Here is a 23184-nt window from a genome sequence, read left to right as displayed (position 1 = left end):
TGTCCATTTTTACGGGCTGAAACTAGGGCATGTGTCTTTAAGAAAAGCCATTAATTCCGGCCACCTCCCATCGTTAACTAAACAAAAAACCCTACGAGAACGACCATTGTGTGCCCGTTTACAACATTTATAAGTACAAAAGAACCAGAACCAGGTTTAATAATATGTACACACTGGATAACACGACACTAAAATGTATATCATCCACGTGGGGGAGAATCCCGTTATGCTAACGGTATCATGTTAAACAGATATTGAATTCCGAAAGTTCAATGTCGCCATCGAATGCATCCGTCTTAAGTTACTTCGGCAAAGATGGAAGCATTGTCATCGCTGTATTTCTGATTCCTGGAATAAACCTGAAAATAAAAATCGTATTTAAAAGTGACACGTTAAAGGCATACTGTCACAGATTTAAGGACATTATTTCTGTAAAAATGGATAATAACTGAAAATTACATTAATTGTTGGAAACCAAACCTAGCTATCGCATCACCTTAACTGAACCATGATGGAGTGAAATCCATGTCAACTCTCTCGGCAATTTTAGTTTTTGAATTATGGACCATTGCCATAATTCAATTATTTTTTATAAAATATCATTAATAAATGGAGTATGGTGGTTATGAAGATGGTTGAATAAAGTACATTTAGGGACAACTCAAATTACATTTATTCAGGTAATACTTTGTTAGACCATTAAATAGGTCAGTGTTCTGTGACAATATCCCTTTAAAGCTATATCACAAAATGTCAGTTCAATATCTTGTGACAGAAAAGTCCGGAAAACAAACTGTTCTATCTCTTACTTCAAGGGCCATATCTCTGTGAAACACTGATAAATCGCCATGGACGTCACACTTGATCTGTAACGGTTTAATATCGTGAGGCATTGTCAAACAATTTATCCATACAGAGTTATCACCCATGAACTTAGGAAATACGAAAATTTGTTGGGCCTAGTAAGGGGGTATGTTTTGCTTTAGAAGTACTCTCAGAATGCTTGGGTTTTTTGGTTCTGTATATACTTTTTATCATTCTCATTTTCTTAATATAAAGAACTTTCCAGTTTCTCGCACGATTTCAATCTGTTTCGACCCTGTCTGTCAGTTTCCTCCGACTCTGTCTTCTGAGCTGTTCACACCATCGCCTACCTATCTCAGCTTCCTCCAGGAGTGCATTATGTGTGTACTTCCCTGCACCCACCTGGCATCCTTGTCCTTTTTTCACTAATAAAGCTGGTCTAACCCACGGCACTAACTAACGACCGCCGGTAGTAGGGAAGCATAGTAGGTGGTTACAAGTGCCTCTTAACAATGCCAGAAGTAACTACTGAACACTCTCCGAAGTGGTCAGACTAAGCCCACAGCTAAAAGCTGATTGGGAATGACAGGTGTGTGGCACGGACAGTAACAAGAGACCAGCACCTGTCGCGATTGGAGAGACAAGGACTGGGATGTGAATGTGGACAGCGAAAGAAGTTGAAAGATAGGAGGAGCTACCAGATCAGGAAGGAAGAAACGAGATGGAAGTCAAAAGAGAGAAAGGAAAGGGAGAAGTGGGATTTAAAAACAAAATAATAATAAATAATAATTTTAAAAAAAAATGGAGGGTGTGGGGTTTAAATTTGTTTAATGATTACTTTAGCTGCCGTGTCCGTCGACGTATCTCAGTGCCGTTGACGTCCGTACTCGTTGTCGCAGACGTACTCGTGGATGAACATGTGTCTACCCCAGTCGGGCCTCACTCTGACCCACTGCGTGGCGCGCTCCAACTGGTTCGGGATTGGCTCCACCGGTCTGCTGTGACGTGGGACAGCGGCAGTTGATCTGAAATCACAGTCTTAGACTTAGTTTCGTATACATTTTAAATACTACAGGTTATGGGAAGGATTAAAATTAATAATATATAGAAGCATAGTTAGATAATAGATGTATAGACAGACAGACAAACAAAACAGACAAAACAGACAGAAGACAGACAGATAGATAGGCAGATGTATAGAAAAGCATACATACATACATACATACATACATACATACATACATACATACATACATACGTACGTACGTACGTACATACATACATACATACAGCAACGGCATGGGACAATTTGTGAGGCCAGAAAGGATTTAATTATTCACTGCGCCAGTGCGTTAATATCTATGTATGTAACAGTCAACCTATACATACATACACTATATAGATATTCATACATCAATACATACATACATACATGCATACATACATACATACATACATGGAAGCTTCGATAGCTCAGAGCGTACCGTGGTTAGTCTTGCAATTTGCGGGCGAATCGGTGCCACAGGTTCGAGTCCCAGCAACGGCATGGGACAATTTGTTAGGCCAGAAAGGATTTAATTATACCCTGCGCCAGTGCGTTAATATCTATGTATGTAATAGTCAACCTCGACATACATACAATATATAGATATTCATACATCAAAACATACAATATAGTTGAGTTAAAGAGCATCCTTTTTTATGGATGCCTCAATAGTTCAGAACGTATAGTGGCAAGTCTGTAGGTTGCGGGCGATTCGATGTCATAATTTCGAGTCCAAGCAACGGCATGAAACAATTTGTTAGGCCAGAAAGGATATAATTATCCCCTGCGCCAGTGCGTTAATATCTATGTATGTAATAGTCAACCTCGACATACATACAATAAATATACACATATATAAATACATACATAGATACACACACACACACACATACATACATACATACATAGATACACACACACACACACACACACACACACACACACACACACACATATATATATATATATATATATATACATACATACATACATACATACATACATACATACATACATACATACATACATACAGGTTCGAGTCCCAGCAACGGCATGGGACAATTTTTGAGGCCAGAAAGGATTTAATTATCCCCTGCGCCAGTGCGTTAATATCCATGTATGTAATAGTCAACCTCGACATACATACAATATATAGATATTCATACATCAATACATACTAGCCAGTGCCAGGTATGCCCACTGTTTCATGCACGTAAGCGGGATCGACCGCGTAGATTGTAGGCCCCATGCATATGGTTGAGTTAAAAGAGCTTCCTTTTTATGGAAGCTTCGATAGCTCAGAGCGTATCGTGGTTAGTCTTGCAATTTGCGGGCGAATCGGTGCCACAGGTTCGAGTCCCAGCAACGGCATGGGACAATTTGTGAGGCCAGAAAGGATTTAATTATCCCCTGCGCCAGTGCGTTAATATCTATGTATGTAATAGTCAACCTCGACATACATACAATATATAGTTATTCATACATCAATACATACATACACACAATCACACAGAAAGACAAGAGAGAGAGAGAGAGCGGGAGAGACCGAGAGATTGTAGAGAGAGAGAGAGAGAGAGTTAAGAGAGAGAAGAGAGAGAGATGGAGAGAGAGATAGAGAGCGATCGTGGTTAGTCTTGCAATTTGCGGGCGAGGAGAGTGAGAGACAGGTTCGAGTCCAGAGACGGCAGAGGAGAGAGAGAGTGAGGCCAGAGAGAGATTTAATTAGAGAGAGCCAGTGAGAGTAAGAGAGAGATGTATAAGATCAGTAACATCCAGAGACGAGACATACATACAATAGATAGAGATAGATCAAGAGAGATAGAGACACACAATCGATAGAGACAGATAGAGAGACAGAGAGAGAGAGAGAGAGAGAGAGAGAGAGAGAGAGAGAGATAGAGAGAGAGAGAGAGAGAGAGAGAGAGAGATAGAGAGAGAGAGAGAGAGAGAGAGAGAGAGAGAGAGAGAGAGAGAGAGAGAGAGAGAGAGAGAGAGAGAAAGAGACAGACAGACAGACAGAGAGACAGACAGAGACAGACAGAGAGATAGAGACAGACAGACAGACAGACCCTCCAGTAGTTGTAGAACTCGAACTCTTCGTCTCCTTCCACCATGTCCTCCGCGGAGGGCTGCGATTGGTTCTCGCTGCAGATCGGCAAAGTCTCTATAGGGTTGCACATGTACTGTCTGAAATTGAGATTGAATGAAAGAAAGAAAGAAATGTTTTATTTAACGATGCACTCAACACATTTTATTTACGGTTATATGGCGTCAAACATATGGTTAAGGACCACACAGATTTTGAGAGGAAACCCGCTGTCGCCACTTCATGGGCTACTCTTTCCGATTAGCAGCAAGGGATCTTTTATTTGCACTTCCCACAGGCAGGATAGCACAAACCATGGCCTTTGTTGAACCAGTTATGGATCACTGGTCGGTGCAAGTGGTTTACACCTACCCATTGAGCCTTGCGGAGCACTCACTCAGGGTTTGGAGTCGGTATCTGGATTAAAAATCCCATTCCTCGGCTGGGATCCGAACCCAGTACCTACCAGTATGTTGACCGATGGCCTAACCACGACGCCACCGAGGCCGGTAAATAAATTGAGATTGAAACCTTTTGACAACAGACATTCTACTGGGTTACACACAGATCAGTAAGGCCTGTATAGGGTGACGCATGCACTGTCTGAAATTGAGATTGAAACCTTTTGACAACAGACATTGATTAATTGGATGTAAATTACACAAATGCGACTGAAATTAAACGTAAACAAATTGTACTGGATTACACAAATATTGTGTGATATTCAATAAGATATACTGTCTGAAATAAAGATAGAACATTGTTATCAAATATCACTACCTCGAGCTGTCATGTCTTTACCAGGTATACCCGTGGTATGTGATCTCCTGTCTGTGGAAAGTGCTGCTTATGGAAATATGCAACGGGTTTCTTCTAAGACTTACATGTCAGACTTATATAAAATATTTGACAATCAATGTGCTCTTGTGGTGTCGTTAAACAAAACAAACTCAGCAGGTAGGACTGTATTGGTTTACATTCATATTGTCCTAACTAAGATTCAAACTACGCTCAAACATCAGTATCTCGAAGTGTCATATCTAACTGGGTTAAATCTCTCTCTCTCTCTCTCTCTCTCTCTCTCTCTCTCTCTCTCTCTCTCTCTCTCTCTCTCTCTCTCTCTCTCTCTCTCTCTCTCTCTCTCTCTGTGTGTGTGTGTGTGTGTGTGTGTGTGTGTGTGTGTGTGTGTATCTGTCTGTCCGCTGGTCCGATGGGACAACAGGCAAAAATATCTCCCGGCAAAAATATCTCCCGGCCCTAATAACGACACTGCTATGTGATATGGGAAAATAAATAGTTTTGAAAACAAAATAATAATAATAATAATAATAATATTTATAAATAAAAACCGATCGGGCCGGCAGTATTTCGAGCCTTGATTTGCACTGAATCTCACTTGTGTATGGTGCTGGCGTGCAGCATGTGGTCGTCCACGATGGGACAGCCGCCGTCGTCGTTGTCGGGACACTTGCAGTTCTTGACGATCCGCACTTCCTGGCGCGTGCCGCTCGGCAGGGTACGCGTGAAGTTGTAAAGGTCGGAACACACGGCGCGATCTCGACACGGCAGGTAGCTCGACTCACGCTGGAAGAAAGGAAAAGAAAGGAATGACTTCTGTAATGACACATCAGCGTATAGGGATACTTACAACAATAAATATGAACATTCATGCAAATAGTTTAGTCCGTTCGTCAGTACGTCAGCCAATAAGTCAGTCAGCCATTCATTGATTCATTCATTTATTCATTCATTCATTCAGTCAGTGAGTCAGTCAGTCAGTCATCCATTCAGTCAGTCAGTCAGTCAGTTAGTCAATCAGTCAGTTAATCAGTAATTAAGCTAAACAGTTAGTGAGTCCATCATTCAGTTAGTCAGTGAGCTAATCAATCAGTCAGTCAGCCATGTATCCAGCCAGCCAGTCAGTCAGTCAGTCAATCATCCAGATAGTCAGTCAGCTAACCATTTATTCGGTCAGTCAGTATGTCTGTTTGTCAGTCAGCCAACCAGTCAGTCAATTAGAATAATAGTCAGTCAGCTAACCACTCAGTCGTTCAGTCAGTATGTCTGTGTGTCTGTCTGTCTGTGACCGGCCTTGGTGGCGTCGTGGTTAGGCCACCGGTCTACAGGCTAGTAGGTACTGGGTTCGGATCCCAGTCGAGGCATGGGATTTTTAATCCAGATACTGACTCCAAACCCTGAGTGAGTGCTCCGCAAGGCTCAATGGGTAGGTGTAAACAACTTGCACCGACCAGTGATCCATAACTGGTTCAACAAAGGCCATGGTTTGTGCTATCCTGCCTGTGGGAAGCGCAAATGAAAGATCCCTTGCTGCTAATCGGAAAGAGTAGCCCGTGTAGTGGCGACAGAGGGTTTCCTCTCAAACTCTGTGTGGTCCTTAACCATATGTCTGACGCCATATAGCCGTAAATAAAATGTGTTGAGTGCGTCGTTAAATAAAACATTTCTTTATTTTTTTCTGTCTGTCTGTCTGTCTGAACTGAACTGAAATGAACCTTTATTTCTTTCAGGCCGTAATGCACGGCATATGAGGAACAATACTATATAATACAACAATTTATACATTTGAACAAGATGACAGTCAGCCAACCAGTCAATTAATCAGCCAGCCATTCAGTCAGATAAACAGTCAGTCAGTTCATCATACAGATAGTCAGGGGTGTCTTAATTAAAGCGTGCCGGTACTTACGTTGACGCAGATGACAGGTATCTCAGTTAAAGCGTGCCGGTACTTACGTTGACGCGGATGACAGGTATCTCAATTAAAGCGTGGTGGTACTTACGTTGACGCGGATGACGGGTGTCTCAGTTAAAGCGTGGCGGTACTTACGTTGACGCAGATGACGGGTGTCTCAGTTAAAGCATGGCGGTACTTACGTTGACGCGGATGACGGGTGTCTCAGTTAAAGCATGGCGGTACTTACGTTGACGTGGATGACAGGTATCTCAGTTAAAGCATGGCGGTACTTACGTTGACGCGAGTGACGGGTATCTCAGTTAAAGCGTGCCAGTACTTACGTTGACGCGGATGACGGGTGTCTCAGTTAAAGCGTGGCGGTACTTACGTTGACGCGGATGACAGGTGTCTCAGTTAAAGCGTGCCGGTACTTACGTTGACGCGGATGACGGGTGTCTCAGTTAAAGCGTGCCGGTACTTACGTTGACGCGGATGACGCGGATGACGGGTATCTCAGTTAAAGCATGGCGGTACTTACGTTGACGCGGATGACGGGTGTCTCAGTTAAAGCGTGCCAGTACTTACGTTGACGCGGATGACGGGTGTCTCAGTTAAAGCGTGCCAGTACTTACGTTGACACGGATGACGGGTGTCTCAGTTAAAGCGTGCCGGTACTTACGTTGACGCGGATGACGGGTGTCTCAGTTAAAGCGTGCCGGTACTTACTAGTGATTTCCCTAGACATTTGGCAAGGCATGGTAGACCAAACACTTTTGGGGCACTTGTTTTTCATTAAAAATACACACAAATTAATTGAATTAAACATCAGTGTAATTTATGTGCTTGCTTTAATAAATGAATGGCAAAAAATATAAAAGGCATATTTTATTAATTAATAATACCTTTTTGGGTGTTTTATAAAGGCAATTTTAGAATTAATTAGTAAAAAAGGCTTGTTTAATCTCAGGGCAGCATGGTGCTGATTAAAGCAAGATGGTGCTAGACTATTGAGGTATGGTGCTGCACCATGCTAAAACAAGCTAGGGAAAACACTACTTACGTTGACGTGGATGACGGGTGTCTCAGTTAAAGCGTGGCGGTACTTACGTTGATGCGGATGACGGGTGTCTCAGTTAAAGCGTGGCGGTACTTACGTTGACGCGGATGACGGGTGTCTCAGTTAAAGCGTGCCGGTACTTACGTTGACGCGAGTGACGGGTGTCTCAGTTAAAGCGTGGCGGTACTTACGTTGACGCGAGTGACAGGTATCTCAGTTAAATCGTGGCGGTACTTACGTTGACGCGAGTGACGGGTGTCTCAGTTAAAGCGTGGCGGTACTTACGTTGACGCGGATGACAGGTATCTCAGTTAAAGCGTGGCGGTACTTACGTTGACGCGGATGACGGGTATCTCAGTTAAAGCGTGGCGGTACTTACGTTGACGAGGATGACGGGTATCTCAGTTAAAGCGTGGCGGTACTTACGTTGACGCGGATGACGGGTGTCTCAGTTAAAGCGTGGCGGTACTTACGTTGACGCGGATGACGGGTGTCTCAGTTAAAGCGTGGCGGTACTTACGTTGACGCAGATGACGGGTGTCTCAGTTAAAGCGTGGCGGTACTTACGTTGACGCGGATGACAGGTATCTCAGTTAAAGCGTGGCGGTACTTACGTTGACGCGGATGACGGGTGTCTCAGTTAAAGCGTGGCGGTACTTACGTTGACGCGGATGACGGGTATCTCAGTTAAAGCGTGGCGGTACTTACGTTGACGCGGATGACGGGTGTCTCAGTTAAAGCGTGTCAGTACTTACGTTGACGCGGATGACAGGTATCTCAGTTAAAGCATGGCGGTACTTACGTTGATGCGAGTGACGGGTGTCTCAGTTAAAGCGTGGCGGTACTTACGTTGACGCGGATGACGGGTGTCTCAGTTAAAGCGTGCCGGTACTTACGTTGACGCGGATGACAGGTATCTCAGTTAAAGCGTGGCGGTACTTACGTTGACGCGGATGACAGGTATCTCAGTTAAAGCGTGGCGGTACTTACGTTGACGCGGATGACGGGTGTCTCAGTTAAAGCGTGGCGGTACTTACGTTGACGCGGATGACAGGTATCTCAGTTAAAGCGTGGCGGTACTTACGTTGACGCGGATGACGGGTATCTCAGATAAAGCGTGGCGGTACTTACGTTGACGCGGATGACAGGTGTTTGAGCCTCCAGGGTACTGGAAATCGCTGCCAGTGCAGCCACAATCAACAACCACTTCATCCTGCACTTGTATCTTCCTAGTTTTACCTGCAGATAAACAGAATCCGTTAGTGGTTGGATGGCCGAATTTAAAGCATATTGTCACAGACCACTGACCTATTTAATGGTCTAACAAAGTATTACGTAAACAAAAACAATTTGATTTATCCCTAAATGTACTTTATTCAACCATCTTCATAACCACTATACTCCATTTATTAATGATATTTTGTAAAAATAATTGAATTATGGCAATGATCCATAATTCAAAAACTAAAATTGCCGAGAGAGTTGACATGGATTCCACTAAATCATGGTTCATTTAAGGTGATGTGATAGCTAGATGTGGTCTCCAACAATTAATGTAATGTTTATTCATTATCCATTTTTAGAGAAATAAGGTCCTTAAATCTGTGACAGTATGCCTTTTAGGGTCTAATTTCACAAAATATCGTACACCTAGTTTTGCGTAAATCTACGACTAACAACACGTTTTATTACTACTATGACTACAGCAAATAGAGTTAGAAGTACACGTTTCATTTTATGTTGTCCTTCAAGTGCTCCATCTTTCGTAATGATGTAATTTTCTACTTGCCAAACACACGTGAACGTATAACCGATATAACTGCTAGTCGCAAACGTAAATTTAGGATGTTTTGTGAAATTAGCTTGTATCTAGTAGAGGTAGGGACCAAAAAAAAAAAAAGACATTTAAAAAAAAATTAAAAGGTGTCTTTCTAATGTACAGTACCGGCCTCGGTGGCGTCGTGGTTAGGCCATCTGTCTACAGGCTGGTAGGTACTGGGTTCGGATCCTAGTCGAGGCATGGGATTTTTAATCCAGATACCGACTCCAAACCCTGAGTGAGTGCTCCGCAAGGCTCAATGGGTAGGTGTAAACCACTTGCACCGACCAGTGATCCATAACTGGTTCAACAAAGGCCATGGTTTGTGCTATCCTGCCTGTGGGAAGCGCAAATAAAAGATCCCTTGCTGCCTGTCGTAAAAAGAGTAGCCTATGTGGCGACAGCGAGTTTCCTCTAAAAACAACGGTGTCAGAATGACCATATGTTTGACGTCCAATAGCCGATGATAAGATAAAAAACAGTGTCAGAATGACCATATGTTTGACGTCCAATAGCCAATGATAAGATCAATGTGCTCTAGTGGTGTCGTTAAATAAAACAAACTGTACTTTTGTGACACCATTAAATAGTTTATGAGCCAGAAGGGTCGGTTGATGTAACCGAGGGGTGTGTGAATGTTTGTGTGTGTGTGTGGGGGGGGGGGGGGGGGGGGTGGGGGGGGGGGTAACATTTGCACATAATGATTGTTACCCAGGCTTACACCCCTGGAGATGAAAATGTTATAATAGTATTGCAGAGCACATTAATCATTTAAAGTTTGTTTTGTTTTGTTTAACGACACCACTAGAGCACATTCATTATTTAATCATCGGTTATTCGATGTTAAACATTTGGTAATTCGGACTCGTTTTCATCAGAGGAAACTCGCTACATTTTTCCATTAGCAGCAAGGGATCTTTTACATGCACTTTCCCACAGACAGGAAAACAAATACCATGGCCTTTGACCAGTTATGGTGTACTGATTGGAACGAGAAAACCCCCAATCAGTTAAATGAATCCACCGAGGAGATTCGATCCTGCAATGCAAGCACCTCGGGCGAGCGCTCAACCGAACGAACTAAATCCCGACGCCCATTAATCATTTAATAATCGGCTATTTTTGCAGCTTCTAGTTGTACATTTTTCAAAACGGGGCGGGACATAGCCCAGTGGTAAAGTGCACGCCTGATGCACGGTCGGTCCCCGTCGGTGGGCCCATTGGGCTATTTCCCGTTCCAGCCAGTGCACCACGAATGGTATATCAAAGGCCGTGATATGTGTTATCCTGTATGAGGGATGGTGCATATAATAGATCGCTTGCTGCTCATTATCGGTGTCCTTAACCATATGTCCGACGCCATATAACCGTAAATGAAATGTGTTTAGTGTGTCGTTAAATAAAAAATTTCCTTCCTTCCTTCCGATCAAGAGAGTAACAAAATAGTGTTTGATTCCACGAATCTCTATCTAGTGCCGCCTCGTCTATAGGAAGACAGCCACTCCCGGGGAGATCCTTTACTGGAGATTTTATCCCTCTTGCACTGCCACAGCGAGGACTGCCATTCACACTAGAGTTTTTCAAATCAAAACTAGCACAGGACAGAGCTCACTAGAATAAGTACAGCAATCTAATTAAAATTAGCTCCACTATTACATGTGGATCTAACACCAGCCAGTTGGAGCTCATGTCCACCAATCAAAACCTTACTTGCAGAATCCTGCCAGTGATTTAAAACTAACAACACTGCGTAGTCCCCAATGTCCAGGTAACATTTCGTCTGTAAATAATAATTTAAATATTGACCAATCACACTTCGCCTTTTATAACGTTATTTGGGAGCATACAAATTCTAAAAATATCGGGCGAGTCTATTTTAGTGGCCACAGTACAGCGAACCATACCAATACGTACGGGGTGGGTTATCAGTCTTCAATTTTACATTAAAAAATATTTATTTATTTATTTTAAAAGAACCTAAATCAGTCTTCAGTTTTACATTACAAATTATTTATTTTATAAAATAAAACATGTTTTAAGGCATTCGTAATTCACACGAAACATGCCGTATACCCTCAGGATAATTCGGAATGTTTTCAAATTATTTTTAAATCACTGGCAGGATTCTGCAAGTAAGGTTTTGATTGGTGGACATGAGCTCCAACCGGCTGGTGTTAGATCCACATGTAATAGTGGAGCTAATTTTAATTAGATTGTAAGTACAGCTGTGATGACGGGCACTCGGAAATCGCTTTCACAACAGTGATGATATCAGGTGTTGGCGAAAGGTGAGCCTATCCTGCCCCACCAGTGCCACCACTCATGAGTACTGCCACCAAAGCGGCACATACATCTTGAATATGTCTAGATCAATTTGCATCATCTGCCAAGTTAAACCCAAATGTTATGTGTTTTTATACGTTTAAAATTGTGTTAACAAATACAAGGCATGGTTCATTATGCATAATATATATATATATATATATATTATTAGGATTAACTGGAACTAAAGTTTCAACAAATTCATGTTTTGATCGAGTTATATAATTAAAATGTCATTTGACGATATTGCAATGCATCAGAAAACAGCTTTGTTAGTATGTTACACAGTCTAATTCATCAGCAATATCGTTAGTATAAATGTTTAAAAAAATAATTAACCTAAAACGGAGCCTTTAGTCTTCTATAATTTTTTAAAGTTCCATTAGTATACTCTTCTATAAAAATATAATGAATGTTTACATAGAGAATAATACATGAGTGACCGTTATATACCATTTATCTCAGAACGAGTTGTTTTAAACAAGTTGTGAAATAAATGGTATCTAACGGACACGAATGCATTATTCTATTTCTTACATATCCTCAAAAACCAGGTTTTAAGCAAATTTGAACATATAAATTTATCGACTAAAAGATATTTACAACCCTTTGCACTTGTAGCTAACTTACGCGTCACAGACGCATAATTGCCAGGTTAACTATACGTCACAGTGTAATCGATTTCCTCCGTGCTGTTTTTTATTGGACGTATGCGATTGGCGACCTGGTCATCACCTAGCCAGTCGTATGTCTTGAAATTGTTAACAACTCTGTGTTATCAAAAATATCGTATGGTGTTCTCACCAACGGGAGTGTAAGAAAATATTGTCACTGGTGCAATATTGTTTAGGTTATAGAACGAGAAAAAATCCCAATTAGTTGAATGGATCCACCGAGGTGGTTCGATCCTGCAACGGAAGCACCTCAGGCAAGCACTCAACCGACTGAGCTTATTCCCGCCCCTTTCGCATGTATGTATGTATGTATGTATGTATGTATGTATGTATGTGCTCAAAGGCCATTTCGCCTAATGCAATCAAATACCTATCTAACTATAATGTCTCGCTCCAGCCAGTGCACCACGGCTGGTACATCAAAGGCCGTGGTGTGTGCTATCCTGTCTATGGGATGGTGCAAATAAAAGATCCCTTGCTGCTAATCAAAAAGAGTAGCCCATGAAGTGGCCACAACGGGTTTCCTCCCTCAATATCTGTGTGGTCCTTAACCGTATGTCCGACGCCTTATAACCGTAAATAAAATGTGTTGAGTGCGTCGTTAAATAAAACATTTCATTCCTTCCTATTTAACTATATGAAATGCATTTTCTTGTTTAGAATGCTAAACGCATGCGGCCAGCCGCAATATAATCGTATATGGTGTATATACCCAAAACACAAGCGGATGGACCGCACGAACGGGCCGCATCCAATCCACATGAGCCTCAAGTCAGAAACATTTTTTTCTTACACACCCGTTGGTGAAAACATCATTCGTTATTTTTGATAACACATACTTGTTTGCACACGTACGTGCGATGGCAATTTCAAGACATACGACTGGCTGCTCCTAGGAGATGACCAGTGACCCGTTCGATGAAGCAATCTTAGCGCTAAGATCACCTTAAGTGTATAACTACCTTATGCACTTAAGGTGATCTTAATGCTAAGATCATTTCGTGGAACGGAGCCCAGATCACCAATGCCATATATCCAATGAAAAAACAGCACGATCGAAATAGATTACAAAGCCATGTATAGTTAACCTGACAATCATTTGTCTGTGACGCGTAAGTTACCTACACGTGCAAAGGTTGTAAATAACGTTTAGTCGAAAAAGATGTTAAAATTTGCAGTAAACCTGTTTCTTTGAGGATATGTAAGAAATAGAATAATACATTCGTGTCCGTTAGATACCATTTATCTCTCAACTCGTTGTTTAAAAACGTATCAAACTCGCTTTCGCTCGTTAGATACATTTTAAAACAACTGGTGAGATAAATGGTATCTAACGGCCAATCATGTATTATTCTGTACATAATGACAGAAAACTCAGGACAGTCCTTTAAAACAAACAAACAACAAAACAAAACAAAACAAAACAAAAACAAAACAAACACAAACACAAACATGACGTCATACCTGTCTGTCGTATAGCTGCATCTGATAATACATGTTGAGAGAGAAAGCACGAATTTAGCAAGACCAATCATTGTCATTTTGTAACATGTGCGAGTCGATAGCTTTAATTACTCAAGGAGGCTATTAACTTCCTACACTAATTGGTGACACAATTGCTGCTGCTTGTTTTTGGTGTTCTAGGTGGGCAATTTCTAGTGTAACTCATTACACGTGTATGCCACCCACCACATTCCAACTGTTTATGACGAGTTTGACATATTACAAAAAACTCATATCGATTACTCACAACCTTACAACTTATATAATAGTATGTGGCAGCCCCCCCCCCCCCCCCTAACTCTCACTATCACATTGAAACGAGAAATAGCCCAATGTTCCCACCTACGGGGATCGACCCTAGACCGTCCGCGCATTAGGCGAGTGGTTTAACACTGGGCTACGCCCCATCCCCAAAAGACGAAAGTTTCATTTCTGTGATTTGTTTATCTTAAAGGGACATTCCTGAGTTTGCTGCATTGTAAGATGTTTCCGACTAATAAAATATGTCGACGATTAAACTTGCATATTAAATATATTTCCATGTTTAGAATATCAGTGTCTGTATATTCAATGTGCTTCTGGTCCTCTTAATATTTGTAAGAAGCCCAAACTGGATGTTGTCTTCAAATAATTTCGTATGTACGAAAAACAATATTTTACAAAATAAAATGAAATTTAACCTAGTACAAACATTAAAACGATCAGAAACACGTTTAATATACAGCTACTAATATTTTATGCAGAAAAAGTATATTTGATATGTAATTACGATCGTTAAACAGTCTTTGTTAGTCGATAACATCTTAAAAATTGCAGCAAACTCAGGAATGTCCCTTTAAGTTTTCATTTCAACTGTTTTAAAACCCATGGAGACAACTTCACACAACACCGTTTGCGACTAGTGCTTTTATTAGTTGTTATCGTTTTTGTTTTTGTTTGACAACATCACTAGAACACATTGGTTTATTAATCATCGGCTACTGGATGTCAAGAATTTGGTAATTTTGACGTCTAGTCTTAGAGACGAAACCCGCTACATTTTTTTCATTAGTAGCAAGGAATCTTTTATATGCACCATCATACATACATGATTGCACAGACCACGGCCTTTGATGCAATAATCGTGCACTGGCTGGAACGAGAAATAGCCCACTGGGCTCACCGACGGGGATCGATCCTATACCGACCGCGCATCAAGTGAACGCTTTAACACTTTTGTTATTGTTGTCGTGATTGTTATGAATAGACGGCCTCGGGAGAGATTAATAAAATGATGCTGAGTATACCGTCTTAAAATAACAAAATTATTATTATTGTTAATTATTATTATTATTATTATTATTATTATTATTGTTGTTGTTAATTATTATTAGTAGTAGTAGTAGTAGTATTGGTATTGGTATTATTTAATATGTGGGGCGGGACGTAGCCCAGTGGTACAGCGTTAGCTCAATGTGCGGTCTGTCTGGGATCGATTCCCGTCGATGGGCCCATTGGGCTATTTCTCGTTCCAGCCAGTGCACCACAACTGGTATATCAAAGGCCGTGGTATGTACTACCCTGTCTGTGGGATGTTGCATACAAAAGAACCCTTGCTGCTAATCGAAAAGAGTAGCCCATGAAGTGGCGACAGCGGGTTTCCTCTCCCAGTATCTCTGTGGTCCTTAACCATATGTCTGACGCCATATAACCGTGAATAAAATGTGTTGAGTGCGTCGTTAAATAAAACATTTCTTTCTTTTTAAAATAAAGAAATTATTATTATTATTATTATTATTATCATTATCATTGTTATCATTATCATTATCATTTATTATTATTATTATTATTAGTAGTATTATTAGTATTATTATTGGTATTGGTATTATTTAATATTCAATATTAATCAACAAAACGAACCAGTTAGTCGTTAACTCAGGCAAGTTCCTTTAGGGTGTATACTACCAAATTAAATCCCATAGACGACAATAGTAACATATGTGGCTAAAACTCCTACCTGCAGCGTATCAATCGACATAAACGCTACGGATATAAATACTACCACCCATCACACTTAAAGTGCTGTGCCAGTCCATACACTAAAATTTCAAATTCCACAATTAAATGCTTTCTTAATTCATTGCAATAATATTTTACACCGATATGTAAATCAATAATTACGAAAATGCCCCATAAAAGTATTAAAACATCACTCCCGTAGAACACTGCCGGAAACGACCGAGTAAAATTCTCGGTAAACACATTTGCCTGTAAATAGCCGTGACGTCACGAAGGGAACGCGCTTCACAGAAACCTACCACGAGATGACTTCCAGCGCAAGCGAAAGTGGGACCGACAGCGACTGCCAAGCTCATTGATCATGCGATTCTTCTTTCGATGATGAATAGTGTAGTAATGACGACTGGACTAATATTTGTGCAACACAACAAATAATGCCTTATCAGTTTGAACCTGGAACATCTTCCTACGAACCACCGGCCTGACAGATGACGATGAAAATGGTCGTGGAGACAGCTTACCACTAATTTACAACTTTTATTCTTGTTTTGTTCTTTAGCTTTTCGTGCGAATTATTTTGCTACACTGTATGTTCTAATACTTGTGATGTAGTAGAAAAGACGATAAATAACTCTTGAATTTTACGAGTCAAGTGGACCCGATATCGGTAAATTTAAGAAATAAACAAAAACGACTTTTAGTCTGTCCCATCCATCTATGAAGATGTTTTTTTGTGTGTGAATAATTTCAGTTTAGTTTAACGTAAAAAAAAAAAAAAAGTAAAAGTGTTTTGGAAATAACAAAACAATACTATTTTTTGTGTGCAGTTGTGAAAACAGTCTGCTCAGAAATAAATAACTTATTTGAATTTAAAAAAAAAAAAAAAAAAAAGACTATGAAGATGTTTTTTGTGTGTGAATAATTTCAGTTTAGTTTGACGTAAAAAAAAAGAAAACAAAAAGTAAAAGTGTTTTGGAAATAACAAAACAATACTATTTTTTTGTGTGCAGTTGTGAAAACAGTCTGCTCAGAAATAAATAACTTATAGCACATTCCATAGTATGAAAAAAGGTTTTCTCTGTGGGAGGTATAGTAAAATTAATTTAATGTATTTATAGTCTGTTTTACAGGGAACGCCTTTTTTCATACTATGGAATTTACAAGTCATTTATTTCTGAGCCGATTGGACCGGCCTCGGTGGCGTCGTGGCAGGCCATCGGTCTACAGGTTGGTAGGTACTGGGTTCGGATCCCAGTCGAGGCATGGGATTTTTAATCCAGATACCGACTCCAAACCCTGAGTGAGTGTTCCGCAAGGCTCAATGGGTAGGTGTAAACCACTTGCACCGACCAGTGATCCATAACTGGTTCAACAAAGGCCATGGTTTGTGCTATCCTGCCTGTGGGAAGCGCAAATTAAAGATCCCTTGCTGCCAATCGGAAGAGTAGCCCATGTAGTGGCGACAGTGGGTTTCCTCTCAAAATCTGTGTGGTCCTTAACCATATGTCTGACGCCATATAACCGTAAATAAAATGTGTTGAGTGCGTCGTTAAATAAAACATTTCTTTCTTTCTGAGCCGATTGTTTTCTAAGATGCATACAAATTTAGCTCTTTTTTTTTTCTTTTTTACAAAAAAACCCTACATTTTTGTAGGATGGGACGGACTAGGCTATAGATACTTACTTGTTTGTACTTTATTGTTTTGTTTGTACTTTATTGTTTTAATGTTCTCGAACTGTAAAGAAAAATCTCACAAATGGACGAGATGCAAACGACAACAAATCGGATCTCGATGATTGCACGAACCGTGCATGAGAAAACAACCTGACCGGAGTTGAAAGCATAACGCAATTTGGGACATTGACGATATGCACCCCAAGGTCGTTTCGGTGTGGATGGCGTCGGCTTGTTGTCATTTGTTTTGTGTCACAGAAAAATTGTTGGTACGGCATCTTTTTTTAAAAGCCATAACACATGGTATTCCCATATCTCGCTTAAGCCGACAAGCCAGTTGGGACGAATCGAAACTAGTGTCTGCTGTCGCAACGGTCTCCGGCATTTTCTTCCTGTGCAGTATTTCCACGTTGTTTTAATCAAATTCACACACAGCTTTCTCACAGCAACATTACTAGGAAATGCGTGAAGTCTAAATTTATCGGCTTTTGTGTTGCTACAGCCGCCAACAACACGCCGTTTAACCATAATAAACACAAAAGAAGCAATGAACAATGGCGCTGACTATCGAAAGGAGTTCCCTTCGTGACGTCACGGATCAAATCTTACGGAAATTGCCGAAACGAATTCAGCTGGTTCTGTTTTTCAGGGGAATATTTTTAAATGGAAAATATACCGGTATATAAATTTTTTACATTTTTTTTTAAATTTTCTAATCATATTAAATAATATCTTGATTGGTATAGCTCAATACATCATACATCTGGCACAGCACTTTAAAGTGAATCAGAGAAAATTGGGGGCCAAGCTGCTCATTTCTGAGATAATGGGTAGCGTCTATAACTACCATAGTTCCGCACAAAATTCAAGTACTTTTTTTTACAGATATCCCATACATATTTCAAGCACAAGGCTACTTGACACAGTGGTACTAGATGAAATAAAATTGTGTACAGTTTTTGCCCAGATGAAACTATTATCTTTTTTACAACCAACACACTCACATTTATCACCAATCACAGGACTTGTGGTGTTCACTTCTCTATCAAAAATTCGGTGCGCCTCGAACTTTGACCCAACCGGAAGTTATTTGGTTTAGTACTACCGTTAACCATTTTGTTGTCGAAACTTTGAGAAGTTTACATTCACCACTCAACACAAAATTGTTACAAATACATTCATTATGTGTTATTCATACGTTAATTTCAAAAGCTTTCTGAACTACTTTGAATTTCCAAGAAGGGAATGAACACCCATACTGTCCTACTAATTACGTTACGTCTGGCATAAAGGAAATGCGCACCCCCACTACCATAATATTGAATTTACGCCTGGCATAAAGGGAATGCGCACCCCTACTACCATAATATTGAATTTACGTCTGGCGTAAAGGGAATGCGCACCCCCACTACCATAATATTGAATTTACGCCTGGCATAAAGGGAATGCGCACCCCCACTACCATAATATTGGATTTATGCCTGGTATGAAGGGAATGCGCACCCCCACTACCCTACTATTGGAGTTACGCTTGGCATGAAGGGAATGCGCACCCCCACTACCCTACTATTGGAGTTACGCCTGGCATGAAGAAATTGCGCACTCCCACTACCCTACTAGTGGATTCACGCCTGACATTAAGGGAATGCGCACACCCACTACCCTACTATTGGAGTTACGCCTGGCATAAAGGTAATGCGCACCCCCATTATCCTACTATTGGAGTTACGCCTGGCATAAAGGTAATGCGCACCCCCATTATCCTACTATTGGAATTACGCCTGGCATGAAGGTAATGCGCACCCCCACTACCCTACTATTGGAGTTACCCCAGGCATAAAGGGAATGCGCACCCCCACTACCGTAATATTGGATTCACGCCTGACATGACCCGAATCCACAAAACTACTCACCTTCTGCACCTTCTCGAAATCCTAGAAACGTTAACTTTTATCAGTTACAACTCTCGAATAAGTCCTCTTCGCTTGGGATTCTCCAACAAACTGGTAAAATCCCGCGAGCTCGACGATCTTTAAATAAATCTACCCACGTTCGTGATCTCAACTGATGGCAGTGCGCGGGTCTTTGCGTGATCCCTGCGATGAGCTCTTTGATATAAGAGGCACGTTCGGCCTCCAGCAAGCGTGATCTTAGTAATCAAGAGTTTGGGGCTAAATTGTACCTTCTGTTCCTGCCTACAAGAAGAATGCGATTCTGTCTCCAGAAATTGCTCGTTATCTCTGTGATAGACTGGTGTGTGTGTGTGTGTGTGTGTGTGTGAGGAAATGGTATGTGTTTACAGTCGGAATAACCAGGCTAGTGGCGGTATGTCATCCTGGAGTACACCGGCCTTACCCTCTTTATCGCCGGAATCCACTGATAAATGCGTCTTCGGTTTCGGAAACTTTAGCATCCCAGTGACGCACTTGCCCCGCGTTTGATTTCTGTTGTGTCGAAAATGAGCTATTTCTGGTTCAGCCTGTATTGCTGCTACTACTAGTCCCGCCGTATCTTTTCGTCAAACTGACGTCAAAATCGGTTTGACGGTAAGATACACACACTGCCTATTGCGAACTGATGTAAACAGACGAGGAAAGAATGATGAGAATGAAAAAGAAGATCAAGAGAAAAGGGGTGAAAAAAACAAAGACGAAAAAAAAAAAATAATAATAATGAAAAAGTGAAAGAAAGGAAACAAAGAGAGAAAAAGAACGACAGTTTGTTTTCTAAAAGTTTTTGTTTAATTATACCACTAGAGCACATTGATTAAATAATCATCGGCTATTGGGTGTCAAATAATTGGTAATTCTGACACATAATCATCAGAGGAATGAATGAATGAATGAATGAATGAATGAATGTTTAACGACACCCCAGCACGAAAAATACATCGGCTATTGGGTGTCAAACTATGGTAATGCAAACAAATAAGGTGATGATCAACATCAATATAAAAATTCAAGATTTAAATAAAAACAGTGTAAAGAACTGTGCAAAAATACAAATAACACAGATAGATACTGACTTTTACTCAAAATTTCAATTTGTGCTGTATTGGCCATTCTCAAAGAGAATGTTACACCCCTGCACTACGGTGAGGTTACAGCACGCGCAGGGGTAATCATCAGAGGAAACCCGCTACATTTTTCCATTAGCAGCAAGGTATCTTTTATATGCACTTCCCACAGATAGAAAAGCACATACCACGGCCTTTGACTAGTTGTGGTGCACTGGTTGGAACGAGAAAAAACCCCAATCAGTACGATAGTTAGCGACATGGGGTTCGGTGCACTAAAGCATTAAGCTGCTTGGGACGTAGGACCCATTGGATTTTCGCTCGTTCCAGCAAGTGCCTCTACCCCACGACTGGTATATCTTCTTCTGCTTCTTCATTCATAGTTGATCATGCTTTAGTAGATCAAAGGCCATGGTATGTGTTGTCCTGTCTATTGGAAAGTGCATATGGAAGATTCATTGCTGCTAATGAATCCATTATTCCTCTGAAGACTAGGCTATTTGTCAAAATTATCAAATGCTTAGCATCCAACGGCAAATGTTTAACATCCAATGGCAAATGTTTAACATCCAGTGGCAAATGTTTAACATCCCATGGAAAATATTTAACATCCAGTGGCAAATGTTTAACATCCAATGGCAAATGTTTAACATCCAATGGCAAATATTTAATATCCAATGGCCGATAATTAATTAATAATTGTTATTTCGTGGCATCGTTAAACAAAGAAAGCTTTAACCAAAGCACCAACATTTTGGTTGGAACAAAAAGTGTGTAAAAATGATTAGAATTAAAAGGCATTGTGTCTTATTAAACAAAAAATTAAGTGAATTTTAGGCACATCTTGTGTTAAATGAAACGAGCATTAACAGAGTACTAACTGGCTAAAGATAAATTTATATCAAAGGTCATGGTATGTGCTGCCCTGTCCGTATGATGGTGCATATTAAAGATCCCTTGCTACCAATGAAAATGTGTAGCGGGTTCCCTCTCTATGACTGTCAAAATTACCATATGTTTGACGTCCAATAGCCGATGATTAATAAATCAATGTGCTCTAGTGGTGTCGTCAAACTAAACAAATTTAACCTTTGTCTGAATCCGAATAGCCGAGTTTCCCTTCATTTGATTTTATTTCCACCGGGGGCGGGACGTAGCCCAGTGGTAAAGCGCACTCCTGATGCGCGGTCGGTCTAGGAACGATACCCGTCTGTGGGTACATTTGGCTAATTTTCTCGTTCCAGCCAGTGCACCACGCCTGATATATCAAAGGCCGTGGTATGTACTATCCTGTCTGTGGAATGGTGCATATAAATGATCTCTGACTACTAATAGGAAAATGTAGCGGGTTTCCTCTCTAAAACTATGTAAAAATTACCAAATGTTTAACATCCAATAGTTGATATTTAATATCTCAATGTGCTCTAGTGGTGTCGTTAAACAAAATAAATTTAACCCGAGTTTCTCTTCATTTCATTTTATTTCCACTGCACCGCCAACACTAAGATTTATTCTAATTCCCGTGAAGGAAGGAAATGTTTTATTTAACGACGCACTCAACACATTTTATTTACGGTTATATGGCATCAGTCATATGGTTAAGGACCACACAGATATATAGAGAGGAAATACGCTGTCGCCACTTCATGGGCTACTCTTTTCTGTTAGCAGCAAGGGATCTTTTATATGCACCATCCCACAGACAGAATAGTACATACCACGGCCTTTGTTACACAATTTGTGGAGCACTGGCTGGAACGAGAAATAGCCCAATGGGTCCACCGACGGGGATCGATCCTAAACCGACCATGCATCAAGCGAGCGTTTTACCACTGGGCTACCCCCCTCCCCCAATTCCCATGAACTGCATTCGTTAATTATAACAGCTGTACTGTTATACTGTAATATACACACTGTACTGTTATAAATTTACTGTAATGCCATTCATTAGCAGCTGCATTGTTATATACAAACTGTGATCAAACGTTAAAATCAATGGTTACGGCGCCAGTGATTGTCCTAATAAAATATGCTTTTGGCAGGTGCTGTTTATAATGCTCCGTAATGAACACCTCGCTGTGACAAACACGTCTTTGTAGACTGAGTACCAGTAAGTTGACAGAACGGGTTTAAATACTAATAAATGCAAATTGCCAGTTCTCGACCAGTAATAATTCCTTTGATGTCTGTAATTTGTAGATGATTTAAATCTGCTGCCATTTTGCGTGGTATCAGTAACGCTGATGATGATGATTATTATCATATTTTATGTTCAAAAACGGTAGCCTTGACATGCGATTCATTTCTGCGTTGTGGGTGGGACCAGTTGAATTAATTCTAATTATTAGCGAGTGCTCGTGACAGGACAGATGCACTGAACGCAGACCAGCAAAATTATTAGGTTGTTTTTTTTATTGTTTTTTTTTTTGTTTTTTTTTTCTAAACCTTTATAACCCCAGATTATTGGCAATGTCAAGGATGGGGTGCTTT

The 23184-nt window shown here is 40.6% G+C and overlaps 1 protein-coding gene across 1 annotated transcript; it reads right to left on the bottom strand.

Moving 5' to 3' along the window:
- Positions 1-106: 106 nt before the first annotated feature.
- LOC121367401 lies at positions 107-20055 on the bottom strand. The gene is made up of 6 exons (XM_041491558.1): positions 20034-20055; positions 8819-8926; positions 5332-5519; positions 3919-4036; positions 1643-1829; positions 107-359 (listed from the first exon to the last, which is right to left on the bottom strand). The coding sequence occupies exons 2-5, from the start codon at positions 8897-8899 to the stop codon at positions 1728-1730; spliced, it is 489 nt and encodes a 162-aa protein (XP_041347492.1). The 5' UTR covers positions 8900-8926; positions 20034-20055; the 3' UTR covers positions 107-359; positions 1643-1727.
- Positions 20056-23184: the final 3129 nt, after the last annotated feature.

Source organism: Gigantopelta aegis, chromosome 1 (assembly GCF_016097555.1).
Source record: "Gigantopelta aegis isolate Gae_Host chromosome 1, Gae_host_genome, whole genome shotgun sequence".
In the NCBI taxonomy this organism is placed as follows: Eukaryota; Metazoa; Mollusca; class Gastropoda; order Neomphalida; family Peltospiridae; genus Gigantopelta; species Gigantopelta aegis.
The sequence above is the reverse complement of the archived record's forward strand: the minus strand, read 5'-3'. Positions and strand labels throughout refer to the sequence as shown.